Below are 20,065 nucleotides of genomic sequence, written 5' to 3' on the forward strand. Positions count from 1 at the left end.
CAGATTCGCACAGTAACGTGATTAATACACGTAAAGAACTGTCAGTCATGCAAAGATGCATATAGCCCACCAGGCCCACGGAGGGAGACACTGTTATCTGACATTGCTCAACACCCACCCAATCTTCTGTCGTTTCATTTGTGTTTTTGCTCAAGTTGTTTTTTTACTGGTTCATCCCCCATGTTGGACTCCTGGGAACGACGACGACGACTCTGTGTTCTCATGCACCACAGAAACTGCACAGATCCCTAGGAGCAGTGCATCTGATCGGATCTGAGGTACTAACACCCTCCTAGATTTCTGAACGATTGCTCTGTTTGGGTAATGGGGCTCAAACAAGTTCTACAGTTGGCCCATCTGGGTCGTCATGATGCTGTAAATAACAGATATCACGATATTGATTCTTTGTTTTTTATTTTTCTTTTAACCTTTCTATTCCAGGTTTGATAATTCTATCTTTGGCTAGTGAGCTTAGCCAGTTAGCTAGCTAGAATATGGCTGCTCTACATGTTCATTTGTCCTTTATGTTATACTGTGGGCTGAGCTGAGCAGAGACGTCCTGGGCCCTTTTTCTGGGGATCGATCTCTATTCCGGTCAATTACTACTGCAGTTCACGTACTGCTCTCTGTTTTGGATAGAACACTACAAAGTGTGTGTGAGATTGGTCATTGGTGGTTTCTTCATGTTCATTCAATTAAGTTTGATGAGTTTCAATGCTTCAGATGGCCGGCTTGCTTTAAACTTTCAAGTAGGTTCCTTAAATATTTGTAGATTACATAATTTTGTGGTAACAGCCAGTTTGGCCCCGAGGTGATTATGAACTTTAGAAATAACTTAGCCTGTCAATTGTGTTGGGTGAAAAAACGTACAATGGCCCCTGTATAAAAGAAGGTCATAATTAATTCCCCCATGTAGAAGCTATATTTTAGGTGCCTTATCATTGTCTTTAATCTTTAAATGCCCCATGTTGCCCAGTTTTGTTTCCACCACTTGGTCATTTTGTTTTCCCAGTGTAGTTTGATTGGAGGTGACAAAATCAATTTCCAGCTCGTACGGTGTGGGTTTTGTTTTTGAGTTTTTGTATGTGGAACTTTAGTGGGTCGTGTTTGTCCATTATTTATAGTTGTAATCGGCTTTAGATATTAGGAGGGTCTTTGAAACCGACATAACTTTTGTTCATATGGTGAGTTATACGTAGTAAGAAGCAACTTACCAAACACTGTTACTAAATTTCGCAAGTGACAGTAGTCACAAGTCGCAACAAAATCAAAATTGTTTTTGTATTTATCACCTCGGGGTCAAACTGAGCCTAAATTGTTTTGCTAACGTGAGATACTCGGCCAATTAAAATTTTGCTCTTCAATTCTTAAAAGTCTCAGTGCTTTTATTTTTAAGTTTTAATATGGCTTCAATATCTTGTAATTTCATGTCTTCCATCAAATTGATAACGTTCCACTATGATGCCGGAAATCCCATCTGCTTCCTGGTTAAGAACCACCTTGAGCTTGCCCGCTATTTGGAGGGGGTTCATGGCCGGTATTGAGAAATTTGTATATTGGAGACTTTGAAATAAATATATTATTTGTCAGTTGTATATAAGAGTTTCATTTCTGTAAGTGCGTAGTTGCGAGTTGGACTCACTAAAAATTATTCGTATAATCATTTATAAAATTCTCGAGACTCCGTTGTTTAGGGTCTATACGCCCAGGCCCCATATGCCTAAGGACAGCCCCGTTTTGTTTGAACTGAAATTTCTTTTCACCATGAGCTTAGAGCAGAATCATCGTCATAAAAGAATAAAAAGATACTTAACCTGCTGGAAACATGACATTATGGAGTTAGCATATATAAAACACCAGATCCATCCCAACACTAATGGTAAAAAACTATACAAGTTGAAGCATGAAGAGAAATTATGTCTGTGAATTGAGTTCAATGTTTTAAACAACTCCTAGTTCTTCTGGATTTATTTATCATCTGAATCTTTGAGTGTGATGCAAAATGATGTGTTTTTTAACAGCCAAAATTGGAAAAATGAAGTGTCAGGGCCTCGGGAGCAAACACTTCTAGGGGTTGGCTGGGTTACTGAAATCTGAAACTTGCCTGGTCCAAACGCATTTCCCGGAATCCCGGTTTACGTTTCAATGATTATGGGCTTGGGCTTCTATTACAATTTCCCATCTTATATATTTGAACTAGGGATCATTTCTTGTGGTTGAAGACTAGAAGCTATATATACATGTCAACTCATGTGCGTGTGGAATTGTTGATGATGATCCATTATGAGCTTACAGATGAAGATATCTGTATATCGTACAGATATCGAGATTGGGTGTACATAGTAGTGATTTTTCAGGGCGTTCTTTGACTTCTTTCCTCCTTGCTTGTATCTTTTTCTTGTTGCATTGATATTGATAGCGAAATAGGAATACAGGGGAACCTCTTCCATTTCAAGCTAGAATGCATTTGGAATTTTGGACTAGTTAACAGAGTTATGTGATTTGTTTTTGCATAATAGTTCAGATCAAAAAGTATAGGAGGTGGACAAGATAGAGAGCCAATTTATAGTGAATTAGTCAAAGTTGTGGTTCCCTTGTCACTTTTAAGTTTCAATTTTCTAGAGTAGTAGTTGTGCTAATCTGTTGTTGTAGTTCTATATAATTATTATTTGCTTGTCTTTTTTGAAACCACTACAGATCTATAATGGAGAACATGAAACATTCTCCTGATGAAAATTGGTTTTAAATTTCCTTTGAACTCATAAGGTTTCAACAAGTAATAGATTTTCTTCGCATAATAATATGGAACACATTTTAAGGCCTCGTGTTTCAACATTATATATATAACAACCTTATTTGGCTATCAAAACTGGCATGCTATTGATAAAAAAAAAACTGGCATGCTAGTTAGCTGATTAGTGTTTATATAGGATTCAAAGCAATATCTTTGCGATAAGATTGGCCTACAATTCTTTATCATTAGTCTTGTGACAAATGCTGCCCGTATCAATAGAGTATGAAAACTAAATTCCAATTATATATTCAAAGTTTCCTGATCTTTATAGTTTATTTCAGTCTTTTTCAGGGGTTTCTAAACATATATATATATATATATATATATATATATATATGCGGGGCTTTTCAGGTAAGGAGACCCTTATTTTAGCTTAAGGAACAGATTTTCATTTTTGACCAACTTTTCGATCGAGTTTTTACATCTCCACCGTCAAATATCTAGGCTATAATGTATAGATCATCTCCACAAAATTTCACCTGATTCCATCACCGTCCGGCAAATTCAATACGTCCATTGGTTTTGATTAGTTTGATACCTTAACGATCATAAAATCGGCTGAAATTTTGTGGAGATGATCTATACATTATAACCTAGATATTGGACGGTGGAAATGTGAAAACTCAATCAAAAAGTTGATAAAAATGAAAATCGTACCTTAGCTTAAGGTACGGACCTCCGTACCTGAAAAATTCCGTATATATATATAATTAGTGAATTGCTATTCTATCACGAGACATCCTACACCTACTTTGAAACAACAAATTACAATAGAATAAAGAAGACATAAAAATAGTGATGAGATGTATTTATATATATATATATATATATATATATAGTCTCTATGCAGAGTGAAGCTTCACTATGAAATTACAGAGTGAAGTTCAAATTTTGGCACACTTTTCAGTCAATTGTTTTCACCATAAGCAATTCAATATTTAGGTATGTTATTCAAGATCATCTCTACAAAGTTTCATCGAATATGACAATGGTTTGAGCTTTCAAAATTGAGATTTACATGAACGGTTCACGTTGAACAGTTTTAATTCATTCATTGATTTAATCTAATTTCAATACCTTAATGATGTCTGAATTAGAGAAACTTTATAGAGATTATCTTGAATAGCATACCTAAATATTGAATCGTTTATGGTGAAAAAAATTGACCGAAAAGTGTGTCAAAATTTGAACTTTACTCTGTAATTTCAGAGTGAAGCTTCACTCTAAATAGAGACTATATATATATATATCGAGTATTGATCCTAGTGTATAACAACTTCAATTCAAAGATAATTGCATTTGGTTCTAGTTAACTATTTTTTAACAACATTATATATCTTATATCTTATATTTTATGTTATATGTTATAGGGAGATCTGTTGTTGACAAACCCGTCGTCATTTATTATTTTAGTGTAGGTTTTTTTTTCCTTTTTCCGAAAGTATTTTAGTGGAGGTTATGACTATGGTAAAATACTTCGAAGTTATGCAGATGATGATAACCAAGAAAAACAACAGGAAAGAAATGAAAAAAAGATGACAAGGAAAGCCATTGTGTCATTTTTATTCATCTATAAAATACATAGAATTTGTGTGAAAATTAATAGAGTTGTGAAAAATTATCCCCAACAACAAATGTCTAATTGTCAAACAACGACTTGTAAATTCATGATTCATGACTAGCTACGCGCACGTACGATAGGTAGTAAGGTCCATGAGGAGGTTGACAATAAACATGAGGTCAGGTTCACTAGTGATGATACCCTCTACAAAGCTTTCTTATCAAGAACAATGGCTAGCTTTTACTATAATATATAGTCTTCATCTCTAGCATTAGGTCGACATAGTGTCATATATATTGTCTCTATCTGTTCGATCAATTTACATTATCTATACAAAATTCTTTACAAAATAATCTTACAAGTACGTGAAAGAGATTCACGATTAACAACATTGTGGGCAGTAAGTTCTTCAGTAGGTGCATGTCGAATTTTTCAGGAGTCACCATTACAATTTACAAGATTGTTATCGACTGTTTTATGAATTAGGCAGGCGTTGAAGTTCGATCGACTTAAATTACCTATACAAGAGTTTTCGTTATAAGAGTCTTTGTTACAAGATTTGTATTCGTGCTCTGAAACCTCTCAACTGTGACACCCTGGGAAAATGACCTAGTCCAATGAATAAGAGATTCCTAATTGGGTGATTAGTTAGTTGCTAGTGATGGTGGTTGTAGTACAACTACTAATCGCCACGTGTGGCCGAACACCATCCGCAATGGGAATCCCAATCCGATTCCCAACTCGTGCTAAATGCTTTTGGCTCGAGACGCGTGTACTGGTCATCCACGTGCACCGTCGTCCCATCAGAGCGAAACTCCGTCGTCGGCGCCTGTATTTCGTTAGCCACCACCACCCACAGCACGTAGTCCATCCGATGGTGGGTCCCTTTCTCCGTTCTGTATTAATTGGCATGGCGACCGTCCATTGTTTTGCGTCTTCTTCTACCCAAAGTCCAGCTGTGTTCTCATTCCTCATCAGCACACAGCTCAATCCAGAGCTAAAGGACAAATGTATCCCTCATGTAATAGTAAAACTTTTATGGATTATTGTTTGAAACAGAGTTTGGAGTCTGATAATTAGATGTTAGCCCCATATTATTTGGTCTAATAACTTAAATCTATGTTTGTAAATGAGATGTCATGAGTTCAACTCACAACAGATTCTATATAATATATTATTTATCGTACTTAGTAAAAAAAAGTTAGATACTCATATATGAAATTATTATTATTAGTGTAAGGAAAATCATAAAGGAAGAGACCCGTGCGAATAATTAAGAATAATGTTTACTTTTTCCATACTTTGTTTTTCTCTTTACTTTTTAGAGATCTCAACTTTTTTTATTATTACTACTATTGAATGACTAATGTGAGGTGATCTCAACATACCTCAATAAATTGGAGAAATATTTTCAAGTACATGGTTAACATGCGAATTAGGTACCCTAAACTGAGTTTTGCAGGAACAATGATGCCGAGAGTTTTGTGGTGTCAAAAGGTTTACCGTGTTTTATGTATGTTTTTTCACCAGCATTGCAAGTTAACATTTGACAACCAGTTGGTGCTCATAAAACATAAGAGAACTATTAGTAAAATTAAACAAAGCACATTGATGTTTCACCAATGTATATATAATGGTGAAAGAAAAGTGAACTCTTAACCAATTGAGAAAACAATCGTATATGTCCATGATCAGCATCATCGCCTCTCCTTTAGATGAGATTACAGTAATCTCGAGCGTTAAATTGTTACAAAATTATAACCTCCCATAAGACTACTAATTAATGAGTATTTTTCACACGGTTAGCATCATAACACCCACGTACTTTACTTAAAAATAACTCCCTCCACCATCAAATTTACATTCAAAAATGGTTGAGCATTAATCTCTAGTTAGTGACCATGTGAACATTTTTGTGATTATTGTCAAATAGACTATCTCTATCTTGATAAACAAGACATGAAATCAAGGGCGGATCTAGGATTGAATTTTAGGGAAGGCTTCAAATTTGGTTGAAGGAAATTTTTTTTTGACAATGCGAACTGAAATCAGAGAACTAATCCATGTGAAATCGATGGAGAATCGGTCAATTAGATAGTACCTGAAAAGCTGAAAGTTGAGTGAAGATGATTAGATAAAGAAGGCGGATCGCCCTAATTCCCTAAGCCAAAAAATCAGTCGCCATCTCAGGCCTCTTCTTCTGTGTTGGTGTCGCAACTCCATCTGTGACTGTCAGGGTGGAAGGACCGGGGGAGTATGGCGGAGGATTGGAGTAGGCGAGCAGTAGTGGAGACTGTAGACTACGATCTGTGAAGGTGGGAGGACCGAAGGAGTGTGGTGGAGGACTGGAGCAGGCGAGTAGTAGTGGAGATCGGCATATCACACATTCGCGCGCCTCTTCTTCTTCTTCTTCTTAAGTTGTGTGCAACTCGCAAATACATACTAGATTTTTTTTTTCTTAGGTTAGCATACATGTACAAAATATATTGGGCTTCAAATTTGGTAATAGGAAAAGAAATGAAAAAGGGTATTCAAGTAACTAAACCAAATTTGTCATTCGGCCTACATAGAATGGAATTTTCTTAAAACCTCCCATGCGTGCGTGTGCCTCTATTCGTAGACAAAACGGGAACAACTCTCTCCCTCTCCTATAAATAGTTGCACACCAACAGAGAATCAAGAAAACTAAAATCAAAACAACCATTATTGATACACACAGAGAAACCAAACATCTAAACCAAAACCAAAAATGGGATGGTCAGAATCAGAGAGAGGACTCTGCAAGAAGCACCCGGAAGTGAAGCAGTTCCCCGGCGCCGTCTGCTCGACATGTCTTAGTGAAAAGCTCTCTCAGCTCTACGCTCCTCCCTCCTTCTCCGACGTTAAAGTAACTGCGGATTTCTTAGGCTACGGCTTCCTCCCAATCCACTCTCGCTCTTCTTCTAACTACACCTCCGCCTCCATCTCCCCGCGCGCTTCTCCTCCGGTGAGCAATCCCGGTCGTCGAGGGCTCCACCGGCGCAACGCCTCCGAGGTGATGGGCCGTTCGGTATCGTTCATGTTTAGCAGCAATGGGACAAAGGGTGGAGAGCATCATGGGTTGATGAAGAAGAGCAGATCGGTTGCGGTGGTTACGAAAAGTGGCGGGAGTCATAGCTTTGGAGATCAGGGTGTGATGAAGAGCGGGAAGAAGAAACGAGGGTTTTGGTCGAAGCTGATTAAGGGGACGGGGAGGAAGACCAAGCAGGTTTTGAAGCACTCCAAGATTGCTCTAAGATGATCAAGATTCAAGAGGAACAAAGAACCCTAGTAGAGTAGATACTAGTTTACGTGAGTAGTTTCGTTTCAAAGAAATCTTTGTAGTATATATGTTCCATCTGTTCTTCTTTCATGATCATAAGATTGATATGAAATTTCGATTTGAAAGTAATGGAGATTTTTGTGTGAATTGTACAGTTTGAGGGGATTAATCTTTGCTGTAACACAATCTATGTGAATAAGATTTCTTCATTTACTGTCAGATTCAACCCCGCGAGTGATAGGTACTCTTAATTTTTCAAATGTGGTATTATTGATTAATTAGTCTGTTTCTGCCAAGTTTGATTACTTCTGTGACTAAATTTTGATTTTCGAGTAGCTAGCTAAATAACAACATTTAGGTAGTGATACTAATCAGGATTGAGGTGCCCGGGATGTAAGTCAAAGTTCGTGTACTGTGAATGCGTGATTGAAAATTTAAAACAAATTGGATTATTGTGTATGTATTCGAATGTTGCAAAAACTAACAGATGCGTAATTGCGTATAACAGATTATTGAGCAATGACATAATGTCTCAAATAGGAGGTGGAGGAGTTGATTGGTATATATAATTAGGCCTTAGACTGCTTCTGAAGTTGGTGGTTGAATTTTTTCTTGCCTCTTTTGGCTCCATGCATCAAATCAGAAAATTGTTTGCAGCCAAGTGTGAATGTATGATTGCTAATTTGATTTGAAATGGCCTTGTGTTTGAACCACGAGGTCATGCCTCATTTGGTCTTTGGTCATATCAATTTGATTGATTTTCTTTTCTTAACCAATCCGTATATACCATGTGGGAATAATTTGGTTGTCGACATTTTAATTTGATCCAGGTTCAATCTATGCTTGTTTGACTGAAATATTAAACCGTCTCGAATTAAGCTCTTCTATCACATATATCCGATCAATCATGGGTTTATATTATATTCAATTATTCATTTTCTGCTTAAGCAAATTGGGTAGTGAAGAATAAAGATCCCCATCAAACTTCAAGAGCATTCTGCTCAAATGTTCAATCGATTCCAAGGTTGCCAATAATTGGAGGAACATATGGCAACAAATGATATTACACGTATAATTCAGATACAACATTCCACACCCGCCATCTTCTCCTTTACATTATCAATGAAATATTCTAATATCCCTGCCAGAATGTCCGAGTCCTTCAACTAGCTGCTGCTAAAAGTATGTGGTATCAGTATCACAACATATCCTACGAGGCTCAAAACTTCTCTTGAAGGATCCAACCAGCCAAACTTCTGGTGCCAGCATATGAAATCAGCCCCCACGGTAGGACCTGTACAAGTTCATCGCTCAATGCGGATAGTAAATATCATCTACCAGGTCGAAGCACTTCTATGCCATCTTCATCCTCATCACCATAGCCCGCATGATCTAAGGACGGCCGTTTCAGTTTCTGAAATATATCATCAAGAGACTCGGAAGAAGAACCATGTGACATATCTACAGTATCTTGAACTTGGCGCAAGGGAATAAATTTTTTGGCTGCTATGTTGGCTTTGAAATTTTGAAAACCATTTTTCATGGATGCCCACTTTGAGGCCAAGCCGCTAGGCGACCCGTCTATAGCGTTATCAGGGTTAGCTGCATCAAGTAATGAGACCTTGGTGGAAGCAATAATATTCTTCTCCACAGGATTTTTATTGAACGACCCTCGTCTGCTCTGCTCTCTAATGGCAGCATACTTGCTTGAAATGGCTTCTTTACTCGAGCTATATCTACGAGATTCTTCTTTCACCGACTTTGAAGGGGTTCCACTTCCAGAATCAGTTATTAAATTAGTTGTCGTTTTCATTTCCTGAAAGTTTCACCATTAAGGTTAAATGACAACATGTACCACTAGCCCCATTGTCCAATATACAGTAGCATATGAAGGAGAAAATAAAGTGTATGGACAGAGAAAAAGATGTTTTCAATATGTCAGATAATTGTCACTGGTTAATGCAAATATCAAGTACGAAAAAAATGTGTACCATGATGTTGCTGCCAGTCTCGACATCCGCACCATTGAAATTCCTAGCCAAGGGAATGACGTGCTCCCCCACTTTGCAACCTTGTTCCATCCAAGTCCGTTCTGAAAAACAACTAGTTAATAAATACATGCATATTACTTGATTTATAACTTATAAGTATTCCAAATGGTGTTTATCCATAACCAAATGGGAAAAAGATTATCTTTCATATTCACATATGTCATAAGTGAATACCTAAGTCTAGGAATTCTAAAGGCAGATTACGGTTATTGCTAACCTTTTTGAAGAATTATCAATCCAGATGGATCAAAACCATCTGTATCATCAACTTCGGTTTGAAATTTAAATCTCTTCCAACTCCCAAAAAAATCAATTATGCGGTCAAAGAAATTGCTAGCAACCAGCAGGGTGTATATAACCATGATAAGTGGGTAGATTCTGTTGAACTCACTCCCAAAGAATGGGACTGCTTGATCAATGTTCCCCATTTTCTGTAGATCCACACCATAGAAAAATAGTCAATACTACGATTAATTGTAACTTAAAAAAACTCATATTAGATGATATGAAAGGCCAAAGCCAACATACACTAGAACATCAGTAATGAGAATGCCAATGAAAACAACATTAGAAAGCTAGACAATAATACAACATCATTTCACTATTTGAAATGGAAATTCTAATAAGAACACAACATTAAATTATAATTATTAAAACAGAATCCTCTCTGATAAATAGAACATGAATATGTATAAGAAAAGATTGTATTTGAAAAGGTGATAAAAACAGTCGTGAAATATGGTGCTCACAAGGGAATAAATAATATTCTGTGTACATACATTTTTTGGGCACATGTAACCACACTTTACCAACTTGTAGCTTTACCTTTTCAAATATAGTTTTTTGATCACCAAGCCGAATGAGGTTGAGAAAGTTGTAAGAAACTGGAGGAGCATAACGAGCGACCATCCTAACAGATGCAACGAACATAAGTACTTTTTCTAACAAAAGATGAGTAAGAAGTCTTCAAGTGTGAAACTAAAGCCAAGATCAGAACGTACGAGCAAATCATAAGCAAGTTCACTGAGCTTGTTTGCCTGGGTGTTAATGAGTAAAACATCAACATGCCAATTTTGAACAATGAATAATATGTGCAGATGCACATATACATCAGAGGAACAAAAGCAAATACCTGAATAAATCAACAAAATTACAACAGTGAGCTAGGTAAAGAGGAAACATCATCTCCCAAATCTGGAGACAGGATACATGTTAAAGAAAAAAAAAGGAGCAATGCACCTATGATGATGTGGATATGCAATAATCCTCTTCAAATTTATATATGCTATTTTTTCACAAAGATTTGGATATGATCCTACCAACAATTCAACATATATTCAATCAATATATCACCCTGAACAGTGTGTTGGGCACTGCAATGAAATGTGGGTGAATAATATAAACCATCAAACAATTAAAAGAAATTGACATACACCAAATAAACAAAGTGTTTAAGGTCGCCTAAACATAAACACTTGCACATGAAAAAATGACTATAGTTTACCTGCACAAGAACCTCTTGCTTTCCAACAGCATTGATAAGGATTGAGAAAAGAGATAGATCAACCCGAGGAAGTAGAGTTGCTTCAGCTAAAAGAATTGCAGCTGAAATGATACCAAGTAGAATAGCCAAAACTTTCTCAAGTTGTTTTCTAACTATACAGCGCCACAAGAATTCTGCAAAGGCAACCATTGTTTTGATCAAAATTTGGAGTTTCCAGGTCTAATATGCAAAATAAAATGCTACAATATAAAAGTTGAGGTTCAGAACATCATATAGTAATTCCTTCCAATTAAAGAAAGATATAGATAGATATTGATTTATTCCAAAAAAAAGAAGAAGAAAGATATAGCTTGGTCGGTTTAAAGCAACAAAAAAAGTATAAAGCATTGGAACATCAGGTCAACCGAATGCAATAGCAATATACTCTTCAAAATTATTATCATATATTCACCTATGTTACAATGTGGGTTATTATGTAGGGTGTGCCTTTTGTACAATCAGGTAAGCAGAAACAATAGAAAGTGTTGTCTTCCCATGTTCCCATTAATATATTGAGACAGAAGTGAAGAAATCGATCTGGTTTTCATAAGTGCCAAATTTCCTCATGTTCCTTGACAACAACACTTGAAGCAAGTGAGTTCATGCATCTAATATTCTAATTATTACCTATTGTATCGATAGAAGGTCCAAATCTTCCAGATCGTGTAGGTCTGAAACTTGAAACGAATTTCCTGATATAAATATGCAAATGAAAGGTCATTAAAGTCTTTTCATTTTCCTTCTGATAAAAATACTAAAATTAAAATTATGAAGAAACGAGAGGCAGGAAAAATAAGTTCCCTGTTAGATGTCTTATATCATATTGTGAGACTGTTGGCATAACATATTCATCAAGAGGATTATTCAAACTTGTGATCCAGATTGACAATCAATCAAAGTCACTAGAGGAGATGTCTGTATGTACCTAATGAATTGATTGGATACAGAATGATGGGAAAAAGTCAAAGGCATACCATCCAGTAGAACTGCGGCGTTCATAATTCTTTACTGTATCTTCAAGTTCAAGGGCCTCTGTAACATAGGTCATATACTCACTGCACAAACAATCACAAAACTTGAGAGACTATCACATCGAATGAAATTACAAACACAGTGGTCCTGACAAGCCATAATTGTGAAGACTGAAGATGTACAAACATAGAATGAACTTACCTTTTGTACCGGTAATACTCTTCCTTGGTTCCTCGAAGATGACGCCGAAGTGTCGCCATTGATTTTTCATCAGTATCATAATCCATATCATTTTCGCCTAATCTGCCACCTTGTGGTTTAAAAGATGGGTCTTCTCTAAACTGCGTGTCAATATCAGAGTCCAAAATTTACAAAGAGAATCATTTATGAAAGTATTGAAATTTGATAATTGAAACTTTTTTTCAACTTTCAAGGTGCATAAAAATATACCAGCTGAGCTAACATATTGTCAATAATATCCATGTAAGGTCTTAAAGGATCACGCTTGGACATCTGAGTAGATGTTGCCTGGGCGACCTACAGAAGAAGTCAGTCAATTTAGTTAAAAAAGTTTCGCAACTGACAAGACAGTTCAATCAGTTTCTAGTGAAATATAAAACATACCAATGAATTCCTAACAAAATGCTGTAGAACAGTTTACTATAACAATAAGACCAACTATTCATGCATGCTTACCAAGAAAGGAAGGCTTAATAAAGTCAAATGACAAGGGAAAAGACATGCAATTTCAAAAGGTCATAAATACATAGTATGTTGGACTTAAAGAGTAAATACATGTCCATGCATTGCAGTCATAAGAGATGGGATTTCATATTGCTGTGGAGCTAAGTTATGAATTTCCATAATTCAAATCCTCTTTTTTTTGGGGATCTAGCCATATAAAAACCAGGGCAGATTGGGTTGACAATATTGAACTAATTCAACCATAATACAAGACGGAACCAAGATTGCCTAGTAGAGCATGCCATAGTGGCAGTAGAAGTAACCACCCCTACCTTGTACTCAAATTCCACTCACAGCAAGGTAAACAACAATGGTGACACAATTACAACTTCAAAACGATAGTAAATGATAAGAATAAAGACAGATAAAAAAATGACCATGTAATTTGCAAATTTTGATAGTTAATACATAACAGGAAACTGAATGAACAACTCACCACAATAGCATTTGAGAGTTCTTGATGAGCATCATCAAGTTTGACGGCCATTTTAGCAATTTTATGAGAAAGAACTTTCTGACGAGTGGTCCAATCTGCATTTCTCCAAAGACCCTTTGGAATTTCACTCAAACCAAAGCCAAGAAGAAATGCTCCTGTAACAAGTCCAAAAGTGTTGGAGCAAGCCATGGCAAAACCTAGAAGACTTCCACTCCTGCCAATAAAGCAAGCGAAACAAATTTTAGATGACAAAAGGACTTGGAGGAGTGAATGCAACATCGTATACTGTAATCATAAGCACATTTTTGTCATCTCATTCACACTGTACTAATCTATTTTTATGGTACAATTCAGTCAAATTGATTATTACCACCACAAGAAATGGTTATTTGTCACAAGAAATGGTTATTTGTCATACACTATTGAGAACAGAAAAAGGTATTTTCCATTAAAACTGCAACACTTGAACACAAGCTATGGCTAACAAGGAGAAAATGAAGACATTATAGCATGCACTCTTGAGATTCTCAGTATATGTCTAATTTATGCTTGTATGGAGAATGGAGTTTTTGAATATCAAGGTCTGTGCACCACATGCATGAAAAAATTTATTAGATGGGTCACTCCAACGTGTGCTCTCACTTAAATTTGTCCAACTTCCAAGTGCTCTTAATACTGTTCATTCCGGTTACGATGTGCAATACCTATATACCGATAACAACATCTCCGCACGCAAAGCACATAGCTAGATGGACAATAAGTTAACCATTATGACATACATGCCAAGAATCTAGGGCAGTTTGAATAAAAGAATCTAACAACTTGGATTATTTTCCCTGGGCAGCTTGAAGGTAAGAAGAAACTGATATCCACATTACTATAATTAATTGATTCAAGGACAGAAACAAACCAATGTTTGTGCATCATTATGAGTAGAATTAGTCCAATGAAGCCAATAGCTCCAAGAATTAGATAGAAGACTAAGTTAACATGTACACTAGTCTTCAATCTCTCTGTCATGGTGAAGTCTCCAGCATCTTCAAAGCCCTGAATAAGGGGCACCACAGTCCTGCTCAGAAATAACATAATTTGAAATATCAGAAATTTTGCATCATTTAGCTCTAAATCAAGTTCTTAACTCGTATATAAACTGATTGGCAATTTTGATTTAGAGAGGTTTTAAATACACACCACAAATCTCTTAATACACACCCATACTTACTACACTACCTATTTCAATTCTCATTCCAATATTTTTACTAAATACACCACATAAAAAACCTAAAATACCCTTGAAGTAAAAAATCACAAAATACGTCATTATTTGGATATATAAGGCTACTTTTTACAGTGATTAGTATATTAATATATATATTAACATCGCAAAGATGTTCATATCGATTCTTGTTTGTTCTTACGAATCATTATAGATTGTAATTGTTTTTTTTTCAAATTCTTTAACCATAAAAATGATAAACAACATGAAGAATATATATATATATATAAATTATTTAAGAGAAATTGATGAATTGATTATTTGAAGAAGATGAACATTTCTTTATTAAGAATGTATGAAGATGAAATTTAATGAATGATGAAAAATCATAATCTTTTTCATGAATTACCTTGTTTGGGACTGTAAAAATAAAAATGATCTTTTTCGGTGAAAATTAAGAAATGAATTGATTGTTTGAATCTCCCACTTAATTTTCCATCAAAATATATACTAATTTAAATTTCCCTGTAAATTTTCTTATTTTAATTGTTTCTAAAAATAAATTCTTAGTTTTGATAATTTAATTTGTTTTTAATTTTCTGAATTATTACATGTACCTATTTTGGTCATTCAACATACATGCAAAATGTTATTTGAATTATTGAATGATAGGGGTGTGTATCAAGAGTTTATGGGTGTGTATTTAAAACTTCTCTTTTATTTAAGGACCACTGAACTGGTAGGATCAAAAAGTTCGGATTGCACAGGTACAAGGGTGGCATAGCAATAACACATTAATTTCGTTAAGGAATAACAGAATGGCCTAAACCTTGTCAGTCACTTCTATTTCATATAAATGAGACATTGGGCACAGGACTTAAGAACCAATATATAACCTAAGTGCCCCAACTAAAAGATAGGAAGAGAACAGTCGGATGATATATTAACTCAAATACTTGAAATGCATTCAGCAGGTACAGAAAGATGAATAAAAGGAGGCCAACGAAAACAGTCTAAGAGTTTCTATCCTACATACCAGGTTAGCAAAAATGTACTCCAATAGGACCATCCCCAAAAGAAAGAAATCCCTCCACTCTCAACATGATTTATCGCCTGCACATTTAACAAAAGAATTAGGGACAGTCGTAATTTCGTAAATCCAACTATCACTCCATGCACAAATGCTTACGAATATATCACTTCTTGAACAAGTACATAAAACACCGCCGATAATCGCTCCCTAAAGCTGGGAAAACGCAATTTTCAACCAATGCAAATGATTTTTTCCCGTCTACGCCAATTTATATGGAGCATTTCCATTATTCTAGACTCAATCACTTGTTTCGAACCGAATCGCACAACTTCTAGCTACTATAGAATAAGCTACTGAACCTAAAACAAGAACAGAACTTAGCTGCATAGTGATTTTTCCTGAAGAACTAAAACCAGTAGCTAAATATTCTTCACCCAAACGAAGCAAAAAGCATTTCCATGGATTCAAAAACCTAGTAATTCATGAAATCAAAACCCTAATCGGACCAATTCACACATAAAAATCCCTAAATGAAGGTCGGTGAAATCGGAAAGGGAGATGAAAGGGAGTACCGTCCAGATGTCGGCGGGGACAATGACGATGATGGAGAGAGAGCAGAACCAGGTGTATCCGACGGTGAGGGCGACGTAGCGAGGGACCTCCGGGCCGGCGAAGTAGCGGAGCGTGATCAGGACCATCCCCAAGGTCAGGGGCAGCGAGATCAGGTAGAACACCCACATCTTCTAAGCCCGAAAACGACGTCGTCAGCCGGGAGGGGGTTAAACGGGTCGGGGTGGATCCGGCGAGACCCGATCGCTGTGGATTTTGGGGAGCCACCCGAAGTTTGGTTTTTTCGGTTGCCGGGAAAAGAAAAAGGAGGGTAGACAAGCACGTAAAAGCTTTTTATTTAATCGGTGATGGGTTTTGGGCTTTTTTTTTGTTTGGGCTGTTTGTGGGAGCCACGTCAGGAGAGACGTCGACGTGGCGGTGCGGATCTGAAAGGCTCTGCCGGGTACGGCGACGCTGGTGGAGGGTTTGTTTAGAAGTCCACAAATTAATAATCCTCGAGACTAAGTTACAAGGAGGTTACGTCCCAAAAAGAACAAAGACGATCTACATGCCCGAAGTTAAATAAATGTAGGTCATGAATATCGATCACCCCTTCGCCTATGATTCATAAAGGACGGGTTTGTATTCAACCTGCAAACTCTTTGATCATTGTCGAAAATATGATTGATAATGAATCTATTACTGAGTAAGACTCTTCATCAAGTAAATGCAGTTCATGATTAAATTCTATGGTGTATTCTAATTATCTTATTATATGTTTTTTAAATACTCTCACCGAATGTATATCAAATGCGTTTCTAAGTTTATAAATGAGTTTGTAAAACATAAATTGTTTTGGACAATGATGCCCAACACAACTTTAGTTTCTTTCAATAGCCTATTTGAAATTCTATTAAAACAATGAAACATATGTCTTTTTTCACCCAAAAAAAAAATGAAAAAAGATGTGGATTTTGGTTCACCTATATATTTTTTCACACAATGCACGCACATAGGCCTCTGTATTGTCACAGTAGGAGTATGACATTAATTGACACCCACATTTTCCCCTGCCTGGATGATCTTGAGCTCAACTCACTATTGTAATCGCATATAAATAGTGGGGAGTTTTTCCAACGAGGATCATTTTGTTGAGAACTAGTTTAGGACCAAAGACTTAATTGTTAATTAGACATAATTTTCAATTATATTTTTTCATCTTAAACGTTTAGATTTTAGGTATATATCAATAGATTACTTGTATAAATTTTCAGCCAATTTAGTAATAGTTAAGGTATCAAAGTAGATCAAATTAGTGAATTGACCAAATTATCAAACATGAACCGTTCAAGTTCATAATGAGTAAATCACATTTATGAATGTCTTAACGATTTTCAATTTAAATAAAAATATACAAGGATGATCCACTCATATATATCTACAAATAAAACGATCGAGATCTGAATATAAAATCGAAAAGTTGGTGAATCTATTTGGTCTTCAACTAGTCCTTACCAAGATGGTTCTAATTGAAAAGACTCCCATAAATAGTGTGACACAATTCCATATCTCCAATCACGCCATATTCTTTTGTTTCAGTTTGGCGGGTAAGAGAAACAAATTGTTTAAATAGAAGCTAATTTTCAGAACTATCTTGTTTTAGGTACAACACGTACAATTAGACTTTTACTTAATTGACACAGTGCCATAACAATTCATTATTTCAAACTATGATAGTTGCAGATTCCAGACCAAATATCCAACCAATGCTAGGAACACCGGCCATAACAATTCATCGGCAAACTAGATAATGGTACACTACTACATAAAACTCTTATACATAGTTCAGATTCACCCACAAGATAACTGCAGTCAGAGAGCTACATCAATGTACGTAGTTATAAAAACAAAAAGGAAAATCTGAAGCTAAGTCGGCTTCCTTATGTGAGTTGCACCGTTGCACCCAGAACGGATCACTTCATCCACCAAAAACAATTGAGATGTATTTACAGCCCAGCAGTGTAAGTGTCTGGCACAAACATCTGTTAGTTACATGATCACCCAGAACAAAGTTAGACATGGCTTAAACGAAGTTCAACTTTTTTTATTTGTACAAAATTAAACTACATTGCATAACCCTGAGCCCATGAGTTATCTGTTCAGCAGATCCATTACTGATTGTGTTGATGGTATTAACATTTGTTTTGGTAGTGAAGATGTTCAAGATGCTATTGCAGCAGCGTCGCTCAAGATGTTCAAGATTGTAGTTACCAACTCGTTTGCTGCAATAGTAAACAACGTTTTCGTTTCGGTTGCAGCAGGAAATGAAGTCCCCCAAGCTTGGAGCCAGACTCCAAAGAAAATGGTTTTTAATGGGGTCTTGGGTCACTCTTGACTGTCACTGCAAGGCCCGTATGGATCGACGTTTAGGTGATTGATTTTCATCAGTTTTCGACGTTAGGAGATGAGAATGTCACTATATGTGATCCGTGTTACGTTATGTGATATAACAATCAATAGCATATATATGTCAATATTGTAAAATGGAGTCATATTCATGATTGTTGCTTGAACTGATCCAACAATCGACCACAAATATCCATCACAAATGTTTACGTTTATACAACGATACTCTTATGCTAAAAAATTTCGAAGAATTGTAACCATTATTGGCAAGAGAACCTGAAATCTATGTCAGTGACATTTTCTGTGTATGTCTCTATATCTACAGTTCCATTGACAGGGCCAACAGCAACCTGAAATTTATGTCAGTCATGTCCTGCACTCCCATCTCAAACAAGAACAAAATGGGAGCCATATCAGGCACCAGGCCACCACCGACCACCATCCATTCACATGAAAAGAGTTCAAATTTGAAGCTCCATTTCCCACTCCTCATCATTACATGGATTCCTTTTATAGCTTTCCATGCCATCTCTCTAATTTTCCTCATCCTCCCCCTGCAGATGTGTGCCCTAATGCTTTAGAAGATTCTCCAGCAGTAGTCTGATATTAGATAAAGCCTTTGCAGTTTGCACTCCCTTTTGGTCGTCCATCGATCTTCATTGGATTCTTTTCAGTTTTCATTTGTTGCTTTCATTTGACATGGATAGCCTTTAGCCTCATTTCCAAAGCCCTAGCACTCGATTAATTGCTTAAACTATTTTTACTACATTGGTGTAGAACTGTAGATATCACATCACGATCACTGAAGGTGGTGCCTAGCTATCTCTGACTTTAGTTTAACCACTGTTATTAGCCAAAAACATAATCAATGGTTAAGCTTTTTACCTACTCACTACAAGTTGGTCATTATCAAACCATCACTCCAGCATGATTTCTATTTGTAGGTTCCAACTTCCAAAAATGAAATCTTAAACTGACCTAGATTTGTGACCGCATTGAACCTTTTCTTTTCACCACTTTTTCATTCATTTATAATTAACTTGCTTAAGCGGGTAGCTAGCCAAAGTAGTTGAAATCAAGTTATAATTAAGTAAGATCAAGAATTCATTTCTTTTCCAATGTAGAGAGAGAGAGAGAGAGAGAGAGAGTCGCACCAGATTAGTACCTAACCACAAATGCATATTAACTAAAAAGTGCATAATGACAGTTTTCTAACCCAACTTCGACACCACTAGCATACAGTGTGGCTAAGCTTTCTTAACTAATTGAATGATGAAAATAATGACATTTCGACCATTCATATCCTCAGGACCATTTTCAATAATGAAAGAGGTTTTGTGAGCCCTGTCTTAACTTTGTTTAATGAACGTGTATATACTATATACGATCAGTATTTTATTTTTTAGCTTTTATGCATGATAAGATGTATGTCTCATGTCTCATTCATATATACAGTATA

At 36.2% G+C, this 20,065-nt stretch overlaps 3 protein-coding genes across 3 annotated transcripts in view; 2 read left to right on the forward strand and 1 right to left on the reverse strand.

Moving 5' to 3' along the window:
* LOC126788398 (lanC-like protein GCL1) overlaps positions 1–20,065 on the forward strand; it is a 252,730-nt gene that overhangs the window by 198,675 nt on the left and 33,990 nt on the right. The gene's annotated exons all lie outside the window — the stretch shown is intronic.
* On the forward strand, positions 7,037–7,956 carry LOC126789256 (uncharacterized). Its single transcript, XM_050515412.1, has one exon. It carries the CDS (start codon positions 7,105–7,107, stop codon positions 7,633–7,635), a length of 531 nt encoding a protein of 176 aa, XP_050371369.1. The 5' UTR covers positions 7,037–7,104; the 3' UTR covers positions 7,636–7,956.
* On the reverse strand, positions 8,551–16,508 carry LOC126787735 (uncharacterized). Its single transcript, XM_050513670.1, has 14 exons — positions 16,224–16,508; positions 15,655–15,731; positions 14,313–14,471; positions 13,403–13,616; positions 12,673–12,759; positions 12,424–12,563; positions 12,225–12,305; positions 11,878–11,942; positions 11,212–11,384; positions 10,709–10,839; positions 10,533–10,617; positions 9,925–10,138; positions 9,648–9,748; positions 8,551–9,472 (listed from the first exon to the last, which is right to left on the reverse strand). The coding sequence occupies exons 1-14, from the start codon at positions 16,389–16,391 to the stop codon at positions 8,987–8,989; spliced, it is 2,181 nt and encodes a 726-aa protein (XP_050369627.1). The 5' UTR covers positions 16,392–16,508; the 3' UTR covers positions 8,551–8,986.

Source organism: Argentina anserina, chromosome 1, assembly GCF_933775445.1.
Source record: "Argentina anserina chromosome 1, drPotAnse1.1, whole genome shotgun sequence".
NCBI lineage: Eukaryota > Viridiplantae > Streptophyta > Magnoliopsida > Rosales > Rosaceae > Argentina > Argentina anserina.

Excerpts from the sequence above, each read along its gene's own strand:
- LOC126789256 (XM_050515412.1), top strand. The coding sequence starts at position 7,105 with ATGGGATGGTCAGAATCAGAGAGAGGACTCTGCAAGAAGCACCCGGAA.
- LOC126787735 (XM_050513670.1), bottom strand. The coding sequence starts at position 16,391 with ATGTGGGTGTTCTACCTGATCTCGCTGCCCCTGACCTTGGGGATGGTC. Across the intron at positions 11,385-11,877 it reads ACCTTCTATCGATACAATAG|AATTCTTGTGGCGCTGTATA; the intron begins GTAATAATTAGA and ends TTGCCTTTGCAG. Across the intron at positions 10,618-10,708 it reads AACTTGCTTATGATTTGCTC|GATGGTCGCTCGTTATGCTC; the intron begins GTACGTTCTGAT and ends TGCATCTGTTAG.